Below are 19,805 nucleotides of genomic sequence, written 5' to 3'. Positions count from 1 at the left end.
CCATGGGCATTCATAAGTGAAACCATTGCAGAAATGCAGGACTATTGCTAGTGACTGCATACAGAGAAACAAAGGCAGACTTGAAGAGTTGATTGCTGTGGTTGTTTTGATCTGAAGCTCTGGTATAGACCTCTAGAGAGTTAACTGTTTCAGGAAAGAAAAAAACCCTTATGTTCTAGAGCAATTTGGAGTTAACATCAAATGGATCTGAAGACCTGTGAATGCTTCTGGCTGTGGAGGACCATAGGTGAAGTTTGGAGACTGGGTGGGTAAAAAGCGTCCCTGCTGTTAAAATAGTAACTAGTATATAGTTGTAGGGAAAAAATGTGTTCTGTGATGCTTTAAGAATAGCACACAGTGATACAGTAAGAGGCTGTGCTAATGAGCATGATGGGAGGCAGAACCAACGTTTCAGATGTAGCTCTGAACGCTGTTTCCTGACCTAAATGCACGACTAGTTGTCATTAGCGCAGCTTTCTGATGAATTAGAGGGGTCTGCAAAATGGTTATGAAAGTGGAGCAACAGGAATATCTACTGTACTCAGAAAGGGAAGGAAGGTGTCATAGAGGTAGGATCATCTGCATCATCTTAGTAGTGATGCAGAGCTTGGGGAGACTGGTACTTAGGGGAGGGGATGCCAGAGACCACTGGCAGTGTTACACCCTGTTACCAGTCTCCTAAGCTGCAGGACTCTGCAGCTGTAGAGGCAAACACGTTTGACGAAGTATCTTTGCTATACAACAGCTTAGATTGCACCACCAGCTGCTAGGCTGTATTTAGTTATGCTATTTAGATAGAATTTGGACTTCCTTCACTTTCTCAGAGTTTTAAGTTGATCACTTCATGATGATGCTCTTTATAATCGGTTTTCCCAATTACACAGGATGGAAGGAGCGGTAAACAATATAATTGCTTTAGTTTCTTTCCTTTTCTCAATAAATGAAACTTGGCTGCTGCTTGAGGTCTTTCTCCATGCCTTTCCCTTATGAGGTATCTCTCCAGCAGCTGTTTTCCCACGACTGCTATATCCAGTTATCTTTTTTTTCTGCAGCTGTATTTCTTCAGTTAAAAGCTGTGAGTGAAATTCTTTAGGGCTCTCTTACTATAAACTCAACATTTCAGTAGTGTCAAGCCATAAGATAGTGAGTTCCCTCACCCCTGAAGAGTTTAGTGGGAGGGGGGAGCCCTGAAACCAACACTTAGATGTGAATAACTCTTGTTACATAAAACAAAACCAAAAAAGTTCAAGATTTATCATTAAGGCCCTGTATGCCACCTGCTTTGTGAAGCACAAGAGAACTCTGAAATGTAATTGACCTTAGTTCCCCTTCTCTGAAGAGTCTCTTAGAGGCTTTAAGAACAGTTCAGCATCTCAGAGAGAATCTCTTTTAAGAGCGGATCAAGGTATGTGTCCTGCTTCTAATGATATTTGAGAGTGGTGTTGGCAAACAGTCTGCAAAGCAGACAGGTGTTGCTACAGCGCAATTTCTCCTCCCATTGCCACCACCTCACTAATGAACGTTTATTGAATGTACTGTTAGGAATTTGCAGGCATGTCCATGGCTCATCCAAACGCAGATGAAGCTTGTTGTGGCTCATCTAAAGGACGAGCACACAAGCCTTACTGGGATACCATCTCCTTTCAGTAGGCTTCCTGTTGTGCAAGTTAATTGGATTGCTGGCTATGGCCTGCTCCTTACCAGACAGTAGCTGCTTGGCCCGTAGTGCTTTCCAGAGCGCCATCATGCTGAAAGGCACAAGCTGTGTGATACCTCCCATTGAATGCACTGTGTCGTGTTTCAAAGTATGAACCTGAGTTTCTGTAGAGAACTCACCTGCTATAATGATAACAAAGATGACTGATTTAGCAGCTGGCGTGCCTCAAGCTCCTTCCTTTTGTCAGCTGTGCAAGTTTGGCTTCTCCTGTCAAGGCAAGTTATCCTCCAACTTCCACTGAAAATGTCATTCTAGTCTTGAAGCTCTTTTTCCTTTTATTTAAAATGTATTTATTTTATTTCAGATCTAGACTGCACATTCTTGTGCTCTAAGGAAATAGGAATGCTGTATAGTAGAGCTGGAAAAGTTTTCCTAACTTTGGTGAGACAAACACAGGTGCTGAGGTGGCAAGTGGGAGAAGGACTGGGCTAGACGCTGGCATGTGCTACAACAAAAGATGCATTTGTTCCATCCAGTCTTTCCTTTTATACGAAAAACCCAAACCTTTGACTTCAAGCCTTAGCAATGTTGTTTAGTTTTTTCGTCTTTTCTTTCTGGATGGAAAGCCTTCTACAACAGTCTTAAGTTTATTCAATTATTGGCCACTTTCAGGAACTGCTCCTGAGCTGGAAGTAGATCAATGCAGTAGTTATTCTAAAGCTGCTATTCTCCTTCCTCCCTCCCCCAGAGTGAGGTTGGAGATGGGATGGCAGTCATTCTTTGCCAAAATAAAAACATAAACCAGGAAAGCCAACCCAGCTGAGTTAACTGAAATCTGTAATGGCCTGCTATCCACAGCGTGTCATATACCTTTGCCTTCCATAATCCTGCAGTGAAGCCAGCATGAGTGGTGCTCTTAAGGCTCAGTCTCACTCTCTCATGAATATCTATATGCTTTTAGGCATGAGAGTCTTAAGTTTTGCAGTCTTGGCCTTCTCGGCATAGTAGCTGACTGGGTTTCTTTTTCTTAATTTTTTTTTTTTAATTATTGATTTGCTGAGTTGTGTATCCTTTCCACAACAAAGGTTTGTCACTAAGGTGCAAGTAGCGTAATCTCTAATGGACTTAAAAATCCAGAACTGCAGGAACTATCAGTAGCAGGGGGAAAGCCTGATCTAAGAGGGAGCAGAAAGTCTTATTTTTAATCTCAGCTGTGGCCAATTCACTGTTTTGCCTTTCTTACTCCGTCGTCTAGCAATCAGTTTGACCTATACTTCTATAGGGGGTTACCTGATCCTTAGCAAAATATGTAAGACATGAGGCAGAGGGTATTTTCAAGCAAGCATCTGAAGTAAAGGTTTATAAAAGTCACAGCACTTCAATCTTTTTTGCTAGTATTATTAATCATTAATAGGGGAGCAAGTAGCCATCTACTGCTGCTGAAGTCTATTGTCAACTCCTGGGCTTGAGGCCATGGAGGGCTTGGCATGGCCCTCCATGGCCCTCCACTCCTGGGCCATGCAGGTTTATGAAGTGGCTGCTTTCTTCTTCTGTGTCTTCATACCACCTACTAGGTGCTGTGCAATTAATTCCCCTCAGGGCAGAAGTTGTTCATATAATTAACTTAGCTAAAAGGGAGACTACCGCATGTGCCATTGTCTTTGGAGTAACAGGTTAGGGGATGTTTCTTCCTTTCCTCTACACCCTGTAGGCTTGCCTACATCCTGGCCCTGGTCCCAGCTATTACTCATTTCCCTAGAGAGAAGGGGTATGTTATGCCTGAGAGACGATAGTCTGAATAAAGTTGGATCCCCCTTGCTGGGGGAATGCGCTGAATCTTGCAGCTGACTGTCCTTTATTAACCCAGCATTTGTCTTGAGAAGTCCTGGTGAGGTCATTAGTCTGGAAGGCCACTAAACTACAGACCTTAAGCAGAATTGCTTTTCAGGCGAGGAAGGGAGACTGGATCATATGTTGAAGAGCAGAGAGCCGTGCAAGGAGAGGCTTGTGTTAACCCTTACAGTAGTGTTTCAAGACTGAAATTTCTGTTGCTGCATCCACTGACTTTTTTTTTTCCATCCAGCTTGACTGATGGTAGTTCGAGAGGAAAATAAAAGTTTTAGCCTTTGCTACATAGCCACATACATACTTCTTATTCTCTGGCAGCTGCCCCTCTGTGTACAGACATACTCACCTGTTCAGATGATTGAAGGAGAATGAGGGTTCTTCTGTGTCTGTAGTGTTCCAAGTACAGGGCATCTATACATAAGCTGTCTGGTACCATCACTCAAGGCTGTGCTTTTTGCTTCCCAGCTGACTGGCAACAGGAAAAGTTTAAATCGGAAAGAAAGACAGTACAGACATGTTGTTTTCTCTGCACAAGCTGAGAGCAGTACAGAGGGAATTTTATTGTCTAAGTGTCAAAGGAAGCAGGAAGAAGTATCAACATGAGGGCCATGGGAAGTGCAGTAAGAACTAAATCTAAATACAAGTTCTGTGTTGGCTACATAAGAACACAGAACCACACTGATTAATTACAAAAAGACACACATGATATTGTTCTTAAAGAAAGAAACCTTCAATTTCTTAGTTCTGAGCTGTACCAGTGATAAAGATGTAAATGGTTTTGGAGCACCCTATCAGTGCTAGAGTAGAATACTGATGCACATGGAAGGGGACCACTCTGGTCCCACTAGCACCATCTCAACCCTGACCTGGAGGGGAACTCTGCTTTGCAGAGATTGCAGGGGATTTAATAGCCTTCTGGGCCTAAGTTGAGTTGCTCTTGAGCAGACGGGGACGGGGCACCACTGAAGGAGAGTGGTTGTGATACAAGTAAACACCTGCTCAGAAAACAGACAAAAATTCCCTAAGGAGTTCAGCTTGGCTGTAGAGGGACCATCTCCACCTTGCTCTGGGAGAACACCAAGCCAGAATAGCACTTGCTTTCTTAGGTTAAGTTATGAACCCATAATGCAGGTCTTAATATTGGACAGGACAACGGTGTAAGACCACTGGAATATTGGGTGTTATTTCAGCCAGACTTGCACACACAGTACGCATGGGACACAGGGCACCTCCTGCTTATATCTAGTGCCTGATCGTCAGGACCACTTGAAATACTTACAAGGAGCAAGTGGCTAAAGCAACCACCTGAAGTGATTAGCCAGAGCCACTGGAGCAAGGTCAAGCCCATCTAATCCAGACTCTTGCCCTTTGGCAACAGGAGCATTCTTCTGTTCATGATAGTTTCTTAAACTCCACAGTTTTAAGGACAGTCATGTTTCAGTCTATACAACACCGCATGTGAGCCTACCTTAAGGGGCAGGTACCTGATTAAGGCTTTCACCTGAAATACTTAAAAAATTTTTCATGTTAAGCAGATCTGGTAACAGCAATACAGCTACTGCATGAACAGAAACTATGTTTCAACCACAGTTCTGGAGTCATTTATTCTGGTATATCCAAGGATAGTATCTACTGACCCATACAGCGGCACACAGGTAAAACAGTCAACTGGAAAAAAGCACTCCACTCCCAGCTAAAACACTTGCTAACATACCTTAAGTTCCTAAAGACTCATTTAGCTTATCATATCAGAGTTAAAAAAAAAGGCTAGTGTGTCACAGACTGGTGGACACCCAACCCTGCTCTTTAGTATACGAAGGTTATGTCAGAGAGACACCACAGCAGAAAGTTTTGCTCACTAATCCATTCATCCATTAAAAAAATTGCAGTTGGCCAGGTATCAAGGGACTTGTCTACATAAAAGTATAAAGAGGAACTCTTATTTCAAGATTTGCATTACATTTAAAATAGTTTCGCCAGTAGTAGGTCAGCATTTGTTCAAGTCTTACAAAGCTCACCTAGACTTCACATACAACATAGGCAGTGTCTATCCATTCCTCCTGTATGGACGCAGTTCCCTTCCACAGAGTTCAGAAGGATTTGTACTGCAGAACAGACATCAGACGAGACCTACTGAACAGTGAAATTTACACCCCAGAGCTACATGAACAATCATATTAATGTTTAACATTAAATAATAGGACTCCTCAAGATCCATCTTTTTTTGTTCTGCAGGCACTAAGGAGTATGAGTTACAGCCTAGTCACTTATTTTCATTCCTTTTCTGTAGCTCTAAAGACTGCAGAAGTGAAAAAGACTCATCTCCAGCCTTTCTTTCCTTATGGTTAAAGGCTGACAGACCAGAAGCCAGAGCAGGTGGAGGAAAGAGGAAAGAAGTGGAAGTGCAAAAGTTCATCTTTCATTGTACCCTCACGTTTCTTATGGCATAAAACTGGGTTGCACTAATCTTTTGTGTCACAGGGGGATGCTGTCTTGTTTGTTAGCAAGGAAGCTAAGCTTTGTATTGGAGTGATTCATCCTGTTACAAAGAAGGGGGGAGCAAGAATTGTTTGGTCATTTTCCAGTTTCTTGCACCATCTGCCAAAGCTGCAGATACAGAACAGTAAGGGGCAGGAATTCTACCGCACAGAGAAACATAGCAGAAGGCTTGAAATAGTAACCCTAGTAGAGGGCTGGTGTCTGCTCCTGTGTCCATCTTGAGAAGTTGTCAACATTAGATACATTAGGAGCTATTTAATTCTTCTTATATACATAGTTGTGCAACTAAATATTGAAAGAGGATATTTTTGTCTGGCTACAGCTGAGGATTAAGAGACCTTGAACTCTACCTGTCATTCATTCCTTAAACATCCACTTCCTTTGGTTTTCTAAGCTATTTGCCTTAGTTACATCCTGTAGGAAAGCGCTTAATTACCAAGTCAAACAAAGCATTTTGTTTTAAGCCATTCTGCCCCAAGTGATCTAATGCTGCTGAGCATCCCTTTTGCCTTGCTCTCAAGAAAGCATCATTAGCTTGCAGCTGACCCCTCACTTGCCTCATCTGTTCTGAAGTCTTCCTCCCCCTAACACACTTCCCCTCCTTTCCATCTAAAAAGACTCAAGTCTGTCCAGCTGTTGAATGTGCTCTCTATTAAGCTACTAATTATTCTCAAGAGCTTTCCAGTTACTCAGAATTAACTAACCAACCAAAGTCATGGTGAGGATGCATCCTAGTTTTATCTAAGTGGCTTTTATAATTTTTTTTTTTTGGATTTCATCCACTTTAATAAAAGCTGACATTCAGTCTCCCTTGCTGACTGCTGCTTCTGTTTAGTGTGTGATTCACAGTGGCACCTGAGCTTTCAGTCCGCTACATAGCAAACATTATCAAAGGCAGTTTGTGGCTTCCAAGTGACCCATATTATTTACAGGTAACTGTGGTACCTTTACATCTAACATCAGCGTTAGATCGTTAAATATGTTAATTTACAGCCATATAAAATTGACCAGAGGACAAATTCAAGTGGCTGCTTGGCTTGCTAACGCTAATTTCTAATTTCTACATTGCATGTAGCTGGAGTGCAAGGGAGGGGACAGGTGTTGCACTGCACTGTGGAAACTGGCATCCTCTTCTGGATTAAGTTTACCTTGGATCAGCAGCAAGTTCTGCCACCTCCCTATGCATTGTCCTCCTGGTCGTACAGAAAAATACTGACTACAAAGAGAGCTTGGGAGGACAGACTGCATTGGTGTGGATATAGAGCCCTGCAAGTTACATCACAGTTAAGGATGTACAATTAGGAACCTGTAAGGCCTGAGTTAAGTCGCTTGTGGGTGGTGCTTCAAGGATTAACCCTGCTTTAACTGGACAGAAGAGCTGATTTGTTTGGGGATAAGAACCCATCCTCTGCCGCCAAAATAGCTCTGCTTACATGAGAGCGTGGCCCAGCAAGACTGCATCAAAAAACCTGGTGGAGCTAATCTCCATCACGCTTTTAACAAATTCCCACGAAAGAAGCAGCCCAGTTCTAACAAAATTAAATATGTACTATTTCAGGAAGTTTAGCTCCTTGTCAGTGCTGTGATAAAACAAGACTCAGTTTCTCTCAAGGATACTCCCACTCCCAAGCTCAGTTTTCGTATCCTGTGGATCTGCACATCCAGATTCAAGGCCATGCTGTTCTGACTTCTGGCAACCCCACTGTTTCCAGGCCCTAGGCCTCAAAGAGAGGTCTGACAACACTCCAGATTTCTGACAAGCATTACTCTGCTTAATCAGTAGTATAGCACTCCCCGGAAAAGAACTGTAGGAAGAGTCAAGGCTGTAAGCCAGCAGAAAGGCGCAGCCTAGCCCTGTGGGGAAGGCTGTAGCGTAAGTGGTGCTGTTAAATACTGCAGCTGTCCGAAGAGCCAGAGCATAAGCACAGCTCTGGGACTGAGGAACTACTTTCAGGAGGCTCCAGGCTGAGCTGCCAGGAAAGCAGCTGCAATCTCCTTGAGAAGGGCTTCCCACCAACAGGTGCCTGTAACTCTAGCACTGACACTTCAGTGAGGAAGGAGCAAGACCCTTGTGGAAAGGAAAAATGCTTGTGAAACCTGTTCACATCATTAAAACCTTCTTTAACTATTTACTGTTAAAACTCATACCTCAGTAACTAGAGTGCCTTCTGCAAGCTTTCACAGTAGCAGTCACTAGAAGTTGATACAGAGAAGGCTGATGAAGAGATGACTCAAAGTTCAGGCTTCCACCAGCCCCTGCCTGCCCCTGCCTCTAGTGCCGGGATGATTGAAGTCTCCGTGCCTGTTTTTATATGGCAATGGCATAGGCATATCCTGACCCACTGAACCACAAAAGGACTTACTGCAACAGCTCACCAGCATCACAACGGGTAAAAAGGATCATCATCCCACTGTCTACCCTCCAAAGACAATGAAATGCTTTGAAATAGGCAGGACTAAACATACAAAATGTGGTTTCTCCAGATGAGAGGCCCTTGTATGTTCAAAAATCAGGCTGAGCAAATTCAGCCCTGTCTTTCACAAGAGCAATGCTAAACAAAGAGTTCATAATGAAAAAAACAGGAGTTTTTGCACAAGATGCAGGGGCCATCCCATTCCAGCATCACTTCTCCCTCAGCCCTGCAGGCCTTGCACGGGTTGAAGACTTCTCTGCAGAAAGGGAAGAAGTACTGTCGACAAGATGCTTCATCTACTTGCTGTCAACACAGAAAACTTGATAGCAAGTCTGCTGACCCCACTCATTTCATACTCTTCCTGCAGCAAACTCCCACCAATGTACACATCTTTTTTATTTTTTCTTTAAAAATACTTCTTTCAGTGAATTAAGATGGACACCTCTCCCAGAAACAGGCAGGTGAATCCTCTGGGACCCATGGGATCCAGCTCTGGGACTGGCCCACTAGGAAGTACCTGGGAAGATCAGCACTCTGTTCCGCTCCCGCTCCCCTGTCCCCTTTGTCAGAATCACTGCAGGTGGATCCAGGTCCCAATTGTGGCCAGCGAGAAGTCTGTGGAGCCAGGCACACAAGGCACAGCTCTTCACACCCGGATCTGGTACCCATTGAGGTCTGGCATGGCTTTGGAATCAGCAGGCTTCTTCTCACCAGATGGCCTGTGAGCAAAGAGGGTAAGAACTATTTAGAAACTGTTTTTCAGTCAGGAGGTGCTGCACATAGAGATGGCAGCACAGGAAAATGACAGGAAAGCTTCAGACTTATCCTACACTATTGAGGGCAGGACTATTCTGCAACCTCCAGTAACTCCCAATGATCTCCATAGAAGAGAGTGCAGGTTAGGAAGAGTAGGAAGTTCACTCTGGTAGTCCAGATCAATTTCAGGAAAACTCTCTCACTGACAGCCGTGTAATTTTTGGAATCTCTTTGGGGCACAGGTTTGTGAGACACCAGAGCTCAGATCAATGCATAAGCTTAAATATTGGCTACCAAGATCACTGTCTGTTTGAGCTGCCTTCCTCTTCCCTACCAAAACAAAAAGCCCCAGCTGTTGCCCTGCTCCCCGAGCAACGATAAACTCATGGAGGCACAGACTAGGGAAGATTGCTACTGCAGGTCAGAGAGGTATCCCCTGTTATAAAGAACCCAAATAAGACATCAGAAGGATCCAAAACCAGACAGCAGGGTGGAATCTGTGAGTAAAACAGAGATGGTCTAGATAGGCCTCCTGCCCAGCAGCCCCACTCACCGTCGGTCCCCACGACTGTTGCGCCGGTGGGGGCTGGCCTGACCTCTCTGTGGGGAGGAGACATCTTTCTTTCTGTCCTTGGTGGGAGATGGTGGCCCAGTTCCTTTGCCAATCTGCCAGAAAAATTAAAAGTAAGAGCAACATGAGCAGAAAACCAATACGAGTAGTAATGAGAAAATGCAAAGCCTAACAATAAAAGATAAAAAGGCAAGGTAAGTGCATCAGAAATGTAAAACCCAGAAAAACCAAGCTACAGTGACAACTATGGCTCCAGGGACTGTACAGAGTCCAAGCTAATTGCAACTGCAGTGCTGTGTGAGCATCCATTAGGGGAACAGCCTGTATATGAAGGAAAAGAGCCCCCAGCCTCCAAGTCGGGCTGTATTCCACTACCATCTAGGAGAGCCTTCCCCCAGCACACTTCATTCCCCTTACACACCATCAGCCAGGCAAGACAGCCGATGCAGCAGCAAACTACTTCTCCATCCTTGCTGCTTACCTTCAACCTCATATCACGGGCATGTCTCTCAAGCTCTTTGCGGAAGTCTTCCCGGGTCAGCTTGTCTAGATCCAGGATGGAGTGCTTCCACTCAATCTGCTCCACGCTGTGTGGGTCATGGGACACACAGTGGCCCAGCTTCACCTTTTTGAGAGTGTGCCAGCAGCGGCGATATGCCTCCTCAAAGTCAAAGATGAGTTCACTCAGTGTGCGGAAGACGGGTGCTTTATACATGAGCTCCTCACGGCGGCTGATGCCCAGTGCCCCATAGCGGCCTCCAAAGTTCACCCCCAGCACAATGTGTCGGAAGTAGTTCCCTGAGAAGTGGGTTTTGAAGCTGATGGGGAAACGGTCCAGCGTGGTCATGTTGTTGGTGAGGTAACTGACAGCAGCCACTATTCAGGAAACAACCAGTGATCCCGTTTGCTTGACAAGACACTTCTTTCCTGCTCCAAGCCCTCCCAGCCGGCTCGGCAGGCTCACCAGGGATTTGGGCATCACACAGGCAGGATTTGCTCTCCAGATCAAGAGTCCAGCTCACTGCAAGCAGCCCTACTTTCATCTGGGTCATGGGGAAACCAGACTTGTCCTCTTCAACAAGGCAATCAACAAAGGGATGTTAATTTTGAGGCAGTTTCGTGATGCAGAAGTTGCAATGCTAACACCTCCAGGGCACTGTATCCCATTAGCTCCCAAACTGTTAATGCTGTAGCATTATTCCTCAGTTTGTTTTAATCTGTTTTACTGGCTACTATTTCACACATGGACTGAGGAACCTTCAGGAGAAAATACTCATCAGACTACCCTTCTGATCCATTCACTTGCCATCTCTACCCCTCCAGGTGGCTTTGGCAATGCGCATCAAGAATCTGTAGCCTGAGCGACATAGACTAAGCCTGGAAGATAGCTAGGAAAGATGTGTATTTAAAGACAACACACATCTAGAATTAATAAAGGTATTGCCTAAGCAGTGTTAGACATAATAGTAAAGTGTCATACACCATAATTAGAAGTTGGGGAGGATCCCTAACTTATTTTAATGTAGAACACATGCAGGCAACGTTGCAGTAAGTGAACAATGTTATCCACAAAGGACTTCCAGGCCTAACTCTAGCTAATATTTTTACCCCTCTTTAGATGTTCCTTAGATCCTCCCTTTATCTTTTACTCACTTGTACATTTGTCCAGAGCAGCACCACCCTTCGTGGGGAAGGAGGAGCAACTCTGAAGAACTAGTTCTGATATTTCAGAGAATTGCTTGCATTTGGATTTTATTGGTAGGTTTTTTTGGGAGTACTGGGGAGGGAGAACAGAGACATGTGAGGCTTGGGGATAATACTATCAGCAGCCTCAAAGCATCATAAGAGAGCAGAGGAGAAAACACAAGGATGGGCAGACACACACAATTCCAAGAGGAAAGGATACATTCCCAGGATCACAGCTTCCAGGCATTTTATTGGCAGGGCCTCTTTGGTCATTTCTTTGGCCAGGTCCATCAGCCTGCAGAGTGGAACAAGGGAAAGACGAGGACAGTTAGAGGGCTTGTGCTATGCAGGTATGGCCAGTTCAGCCCTTTTGCACTATACATGTAAGGTGGGTTTCCAGGAGAGAAGGTGGCCCACTGAGGACAGGGAACAGAAGAAAATATCTTCTTTATGAAGATATGAAATCCAAACCAGGTCTCTACCACACACTGTCACTGCTTAGAAGGAACCCCCTTCAGTCAGTTACAGCAAAGCTGCCTACTAGGCCAACCTCTGTTCCCAGGGAGACCACAGCACTTGGCACAGTGAGTTCTGGATGGACACCAATGTGACCACAGGCAGAAGCCTCAAAGGACCAAGACCCAGCAATGTTTGCCTCACAAGGTTCAAGGACAGTGAAGCCCTCTTCTCTGGCATTAACCCTACTCTCCATTTAACAAATGCTGTGGAGGAGACATTGCACTGATTACAACACAAGATTTTTGGCATCCCATAAGTCTACAGACTAGAAGGCAGTCAATACTCTGGCCAAGAGAGTCAATGAACATCATGTGCTTATCTCCAGGAACTTATGGGGCACAGCTCTTCCCAAAATCTGCAGTCTTCCCAAAATCTGCATCCCCCTTGTCCTTTAAAGTATAAGACAACAGAAGCTTAGTGAGCCTAAATTCTGCAAAGGGACTCACAGGAGCTATGAAGTTAGTCCTGTAAAGATACTTGGCTTTTACGAAGCTTGTTTAGGGCAGGACCTGATTTCAGAATCCATCAGAAGTTCACATAGTTATGTTCCAATTAGAAGCAGGCAGAATCTGCACATCTTTGAAATACATTTACTTTATTTTAATGCATTTACTGATTCATGACAACAAAACCTACTCTTGTCCTTGAGATAGGCCAGACGCAGCTCTGCCCAGCCATGCCCCAGGCAACAGACAATAAAGTCACCTAAAGTGGGACCTAAAGTAGGATGGAGCTGCAGTACTGAAAGCTCTAAGTGCCACCTAGACCTTGGCCAGGGGATGGAAGAAAAAGCAGGGGGTATAGCAAGGCCCCAACATCTTAAAGCAAGGATTAAATGCTGTAGGGGCTGCCAGCACTTACCCAGTCAGAGGTCTGCTCTTCTTAATCTCAAAGAATTGTGTCCCAGTGTGATTGTACCTGAAGGCAAGAAGTTAAGGGCCTGGTAGCTTGTAGAGTTTGAAGAAAATCTGTCTGAAGAACTTTCATGTTACTTACTATTCTCACAGCAAAGTCAAGATCTCACAAATACAACAGCAACGCAAGAAAGTCCCCACCTCCCTATCCTGCATTTCTCCCATTTAAAGTCCCTTGCTACTTCCACTGTATTTCCTTCTTGTCAGTTTTTCTCTTTCTCCTCCCCACACACAGGTTTCCACTTCATTTCCCAAAGGTCCATGCTGACAGCACGTGCTCTGCTCAGCTTTCCAGCTACCAGGGCAGAACAAAGTCTGAGAGATCTCTGCGTGCTTCGGTCTGCACAGAATGCACGGAGCACTGAAACATTCATGGTACCTTATTCTAACACTGACTAGGACCCAATCCGGAGCAGAACCACCTTAGATGGGTGAGAGGTGCCAAAAAGTCTGCCGCCTTACCTTGTTTTAGGGCTGAAGCCACAGCTAGCTCTGTATCTCATCAGTGAGATGAGACTGCTCTTGCATGGCACAGGACTGCTGCCCAGCACAACAGGGATGGAGAAATCTCATTCCCAGGGCCCAGACACACAGGCAGTTCTGCGTATAAAGAGGCAGGATACCACAGATGCACAAAAGCAGGGTGGCTGACTGTCCTCTAGACAGCTACAGAGGAGAGTGTTTGAGAGGCAGTTTTCTCACCACTACAGCTCACCTATGCCTTAACAGTGAGGTGACACAGTTTGTAGTCCATCTGAGACCTGACTCTCAGGGTCTCAGAAACGCAAGTTTTTAACAAAATGGCACCATAAAGCCACTGACCTAGAAAGGTGGGTAGTGGGGAAGGACCTTGACAACATGCCCATTTGTTACATGGAGTGAACAAGATCAGGAGGTAACTTGGGCAGAAAACGAAACAGAGGAGCAAAACAAACCATCATCCTGAGTCCAGCTTCCTGTTTACAGGGAGCAAGATTCAGTTCCCCTCCAGCTACAACAGAACAAGCTTTTCTGTTCTTCACAGGGAAAGAAAGTCCTCTTGCTCCCTCTTCCTGGGTTATCACACCAGTGACTAAGGTAACAACAAAGGATACTGAAGCTCCCTGATGTAGCGCTGTACAGCTTCCAGGCGCTCAGGGATCGGGGTGGACGGCTGGAATGCAGGCACACTTGGTATGGGAATCTGAAATGGGGAGAACATAAATCACTGCTTCCAAACCCCTCCACGTGCTACCTCTCAGTAGCACGTAGCTACAGGAAGCGTGTTCCTCTGAAACCGCCTCCTTTTTGCAGCCCAAAGTGACCATACCAGGAACATTCCTCTGTTCCCACACTGATAACTGGGAAGGGATTCAGAATGAAGCACCACCACAGAGCTGCAAGAGAAATTGTGTGAAAGGGTCCTGCATTTAGGCAATGTTACATTGGAAGAATTGGATAAAATAACCGTCAAGGCAAGATGCAAGACAGGAAAGCTATCACCCGAGCGAGCTTGACCTCATTTGAGTATGCAACCTGGAAGGCACAAAACAAAAATAAAAGACAGAGAGAGCGGCAAAAACCGAGAATGAGTTTCCCCAAAACCACCAGAGCATGGAATGGTCCTGTAAGCAAGGATGTAAAGGTTGCTCACTGCTTCCTGGTGTCTGAGGTGGCACTCACTAGGACACAGGCTTGACAGCATCACGATTCCCCCTCCTGCAGTGTCCCTTGTTTTGAATTCTGTGGTCAGAGAATGACTTCTGAAAGTTCGCTGTTCAGACTGCTGTCCCATTCTGAGGCCTTAGCCTTATGGCTCCAATCACATTTTCCTCACCATTTGCTCCACAGGGGATAACTGCAGCCTTGTCAGCAGCTGAGAAAATATGTCTAAGGAAAGAGAAGGGTCCTGTCCGCAGGACAAATATAATGGAGAAGACACAAATTTGGTGTGACTGACAGGCTCGGAGAAGCAGCCCAGCCACATATCCTTCTGAAGGGTAACTCATGCCTTGCACACACCCCACTGATACCAGACTGCAGCTTTTCACAGCAGTTTGGTTTTTAGCATTTCAGTTCCGCCTCAGACTTCCCCCAGAGCTGGGCTATCCCCAGCTAAGAAAGGATGAGTCAGAACCAGATCTCCCCTTGAGCCTTCTACTCTGCTGTGCTGAACTGCCTCTGCTGGCCGTGGTTTTGTAGTAGCAGCGCTGCTTGGCCACTCATCACCCTCTACATCTATTTCTGTGGCCATTCACTTCCATACCTCCTTCTTCTGCCCTGGGTTGGCACAAGTGACTGGTGAACCAGGTCAGGCACCTGAACCAGCTGAAAGCTGAGCCAGCAAGCACGGGTAGTTTTCAGTCAGATCAGTTCCCTCTCCTGGTTTGCCACATGGTCGCACTCTCCTTGTGCCCACACAGCACAGGGGCCAGAGACCGCTTCGCCTTCAGACGTGGGCTGTCGCTGCCTCTGGAAACTGTATCTGTAAGTGTTTTTCAGTCTTGCTCCAAACACCATTAGCAAGTAAACACTGGGCTAAACCAGTCTCTATGCATTTTCTCCCGTGTTTTGATCTTTTTTTTTCTTTTTGAAAGTAAGTAGTACCATTTGGCCCCTGGTACCCATTTTCCTAGCATCTCTTGGAGGTGCCAGTTGCTATCTCCAGTGCCTCATTTCCATATACTGCTTGGAGCAAGCAGAGGTACCGGCTGGCTCGCTTGCAGGAGACGACACAGGAATGGCAGGAGCAGATGTGAAACTGGGTTTGTTCAGCCCCAGCAGGAGCAGGGAAGGCTCCAGAGAGCGGCACAGGGATGGAGCCATCTCTGGAACCGCACGAGCTGAGTCAGTTTGGATGCTGTGAGCTGACGCACTGAGTCATAGGAAATCATTTCCAGGCAGAAACAATGAAAGAGGTAACAACCAGGACAGGCTGACTATTTAACTTTGTTTCATTTCTTCAGCACAGAGACTTTCGTGCTTTTTGAGTGGAGACAGGCAGATTAAGTGCATGTTGACAGCACAGACTGATGATTTTGGGTAGTTACTCCTCCCTTTACTAGTACAGACCCCCAGATCCCCTTTTCCTCAAAGGACTGTGCCACTGTGTGAGACAGTGTAATGGCAATCAGTTCAGCAGGGGACTAGTTAATGCAGAAGAGCCTCCTGCACCTCAAGTAATTAAACTGATGAAAGTACAGCCTGCTCTCTCTCTCAGATCTGGGCCTGCAGCCCAGACTGGGCTACAGTTTCTTTTGCATCAGGTCTATAGCATTTTAATGGGGCAATAGAAGCAGGAGGAGAGGAATAAGGTCTCCATCCCTCAATCCCGCACTGACAGGATGGGAGACTCTAATGCTTTGTTCTTTACCCAGCATCATCCACCACACATCTCAGAAGGGCTATAAATATTAGGCAGTCTTCACAATCCTCCAGAAAGCAGAGAGGAATTTATTTGTAACATAAAAGATAGGAAGTCAGATCTATTTTGCTTTCTCTTTAGTTATTCTGAAAGCTGGAGAGAGAGCTAGGAAGAGAGCCCAGAGTTCCCAGAGCACATTCCTCTGCCAGGCTTACCAGACTGACTGAACATGTCCTTGGTCCCTCATCACTCGTGTGGAGGGGTTGCATCACCCCACACCCAGATTCACGCACCCTGGCACGCTGTATGCATGGGATTGGGAATCTGCTTTTAGAAAGGGGATCCCGAGAACAACAGAGGTTTTCATGTACTAAGTGGGCCATGCTGTACATGAGACAAGGCAGAAGCAGGGAGGCACAGACAAAGCTCTTCCCTTATCCATATCACAGAGGTGCTTTTTTGGCCAGCCTACTTTAGCAGCAGGTTCTTTTATGGTGCTTGTATGTATCCAAGCCCCTCCCTAATCTTCCTTTTGCAAGCAACATGGGAGCAATACCAATCCCAGTTGTTAACCTGGCTAAAGAAACTGGAGTTTTTCCCTCTCTCTCTATGAGCCCATTAGATGCAACTCTTCCTGTCTTTGCCCTCATAACCATCTCATTTAAAATCCATTGTTTCTTAATGAGCCAAACACACATTACTTTGCATTTCCAGTGTGCACCCATTTGATGATCCCAGCAGCTCCAAGCAAAGCAATACCCCACCCTGTTGCTAGAAAGGAAACAACCTACAGGAGGGTGGCACTCTCAAGCCTGGCATGCATGGCCAGTCAGCTATGTCCTGCCACCGTAGCATGGCTCATGATGCCTGTTCACCCCAAATCTCTGGAGACCGGAGGAAATCTCCTAGCTCTCACGCCCCAGTGAAAGACACAGCTGCTGCTGCTGATATGTGAACTTATTTATAAAGTCGGATCACAGCCTCCTGCAGTTATCATTTTACAGTATTTACTTTATGGACAACTCTTTTGAGAGTCATTTCCCCTAACACTGGCTACTGTTGAGGGCAAACAGTTTGGGAGCAGGCAAACCACTGTCCCATTCCCAACACCTAAAAAGGCCTATTCACCCTCCAGCACATGGAGAGTACCTGGCTTTTCAGAGGAGCCAGCCCTTCGGAGTACACTCATTGCCCTAATTGCATCTGTTGCATCAGCCATTCAAAGAAACTTGATGGCACAGAGATGCATGGTGATACAAGCAGCTCTCAAAGATAAAAACACATCCCTATAGGGGAGAGGGAGCTAGGGAAACAGAGCCCATCCATCCTTACTGCTTCCTGCATCCCAGCATCTTCTCAGCTGAATGCCCGGTAAGCTTGGGAATGGGATCTCAAATTGCCGAGCACTGAATAGTTTATAGATCTGGCTCCCAGGGGTGCCAACAAATGCCAAAGAGAATGGATAGTCCAATTTCACCTGTTATTGCTAGAGGAGGTCATACTGCTTGTGTCCCCTAACTGTAACCCTCTGGCACCAAGACTATAAAGTAAGAACAGTGGAAGTACTTCACATTAAGACCAAAACCAGAGACTGAACACTGTATTTCCCTTCCTTCGTGCACCGGACCCTTGTTTGTGAACTTCTTTCTTCCCCTTCCCTCACCTCTTCTGGTCAAATCAGCCCTTTTGGTTACAAAATTAAGTAGTGCCTGTTCCAATTGATCTGAAACATGTTTCCAGCCTTCACCCAGGCTCAGGACAAAGTCAGAGAAGAGGAAGGAAATCTGGAAAGGAAGGAAAAGTCTAGTGGGGTCAGAATAGAGACTGTAATCAGGATTCAAAATTTGTTCTGGTTGCTGCCACGGATGCCTGTAAGTCTTCACTGCACAAAGGATGTTCCATCACATGCTCCTCCAGAGTTCCTCGTGGAAAGCACTACGGATTGCCTGTGCACTATATAGTAGCATGTTCTTGCATACTTCAAATTACCTTCCCAAGGAGGTAAGTCCTTGCTAGAAAAGCCTGAGCAGAAAAGGCTTCATCTTGTACTTGAATTTCCTGTTAGTGTGATGGGAATATTCTCATAACCTACCAATGGAGTGAAACACCAAATGTTTGCAGCATCTTTTGTTCACAGGATGCCAAAGAAAGGAGGAGATTTTTCTCCCGGCTGAGGTGCAACACAGATAGCAACAATCACAAGAATTCACATGCAAATGATTCAGTATTGCACAAGGTTAAGTGAAATAATCATCGGTTCTTCTTTTCATTGAGTTCAGTAAGGCCAGGAACTCGCTTGGAAATCACCACCTCTGACCCTACAGGAGCAACAAGCTCTGGAAGCGTTCACCAACTCCTTTCAAAACTCTCCGGCATCAAGAGTGCCTTTTCTGACAGACACCATTCTGTGCAAGAATGCCTTTTGGTGTGGGAGACTACCCAAACCTACTTTATTCTGGTTCAAAGACTCACCTCTGCCTGTCTTACCCTCCCACCTCAAGTATCTGGACTCTTCTAAAATCTAACTCTCCTTTTTATCATTTATCCAGTCTTCCTCTTTAGGGCAATCCATCTCCCTCCCAGGAGGCTCGCACATTACCCGTTTGAAGTCCGTTTTCCAGCAAGGCCTCAGAAGAAGAGGGTGCTGCTGGCCCGCAGCCACCCTCCCGCACCCCGAGTCACAGCGTTTCCTGCAGGAGCACCCCCGGGGGCCCTCTTCCCGAGGGATCGCTCCCGAGCTGGGGAGCCCGGACTCCCAAGAATGGGGGATGAGGGGGGGCAGGCGAGCGAGTCCTCCCTGCGGGATGCCAGCGTTTCCCCCTCGCCCCTTCGTGCGCCCCGCAGGGGACGGCCCGGCCGGGCGCTGCCGCCGGCACCCGCCTCGCACCAGCCCCGGGGTGTGTGTGGGGGGTGTCTCACCTTGGGCAGGTCGGCGGCGCCCCGGATCCTCTGCGCCACCCGCTCCCCCTCGGGATGGATCCTGCCCACATGCCGCCACATCCGCTCCCAGGTGGGCTCGTCCACGGGCAGCCCGCCGCGGTTGACGAAGAAGGGGACGCCGCCGTCGCGGAGATCCTCCTCGCCCTCCTCCTCCTGCTGCTCCTCGTCCCGCGCGGCCGCCGCCGCCTCGCCGGACGGGGGTCGCCTGGCGGCGCCCGCGGCCCCGCCGCCCCCCGGCATCGGCATCGCCGCCGCTCAGCGCCCGCCGCCCGCCGCCGGGCAGCCGGGGGCCGCGCCCCGCATGGCCCTCGCACCGGGCACGGGGCGTCACCGCCCCCGCCTCGCCCCCGGAGATATCAAGGCGGAGGGGGCTGGGGAAAAAAGGGGAGAAAAAGCCGGGCGGGGCGGCGCCGGGTGCCGCATCAGGCCGCCGCGGCGGGGAGGCGGGGGGAGGCGCCGGCGGCCCAACCGCCCGCGGCAGTGACGGCGGGCACCGGGCGGGGCGGGCCTGCCGCCGGGGCGCCCCCGCCGCGCCGCCTCCCGAGCGCTCGGCGGGGCGGGGGGGCGGGCGGGGACGACCGCCTCCCCAGCGGATGCTGCATGCGGGGTAACAAAGCCCCCGCGCGGGGCGGGGCGGGCGGGGCGGCGCTGGGCTGGG

General features: G+C 47.2%; 1 protein-coding gene across 1 annotated transcript; it reads right to left on the bottom strand.

Annotated features, from left to right (window-relative positions):
* Positions 1-4,029: 4,029 nt before the first annotated feature.
* Positions 4,030-19,393, bottom strand: VASH1 (vasohibin 1). Its single transcript, XM_074148447.1, has 7 exons — positions 19,127-19,393; positions 13,959-14,047; positions 12,812-12,868; positions 11,652-11,726; positions 10,227-10,608; positions 9,728-9,840; positions 4,030-9,137 (listed from the first exon to the last, which is right to left on the bottom strand). The coding sequence occupies exons 1-7, from the start codon at positions 19,391-19,393 to the stop codon at positions 9,065-9,067; spliced, it is 1,056 nt and encodes a 351-aa protein (XP_074004548.1). The 3' UTR covers positions 4,030-9,064.
* Positions 19,394-19,805: the final 412 nt, after the last annotated feature.

This window comes from Numenius arquata, chromosome 6 (assembly GCF_964106895.1).
Source record: "Numenius arquata chromosome 6, bNumArq3.hap1.1, whole genome shotgun sequence".
Classification (NCBI taxonomy): domain Eukaryota; kingdom Metazoa; phylum Chordata; class Aves; order Charadriiformes; family Scolopacidae; genus Numenius; species Numenius arquata.
Note: the sequence above shows the minus strand (reverse complement) of the source record. Positions and strands in the feature narration are given on the sequence as shown.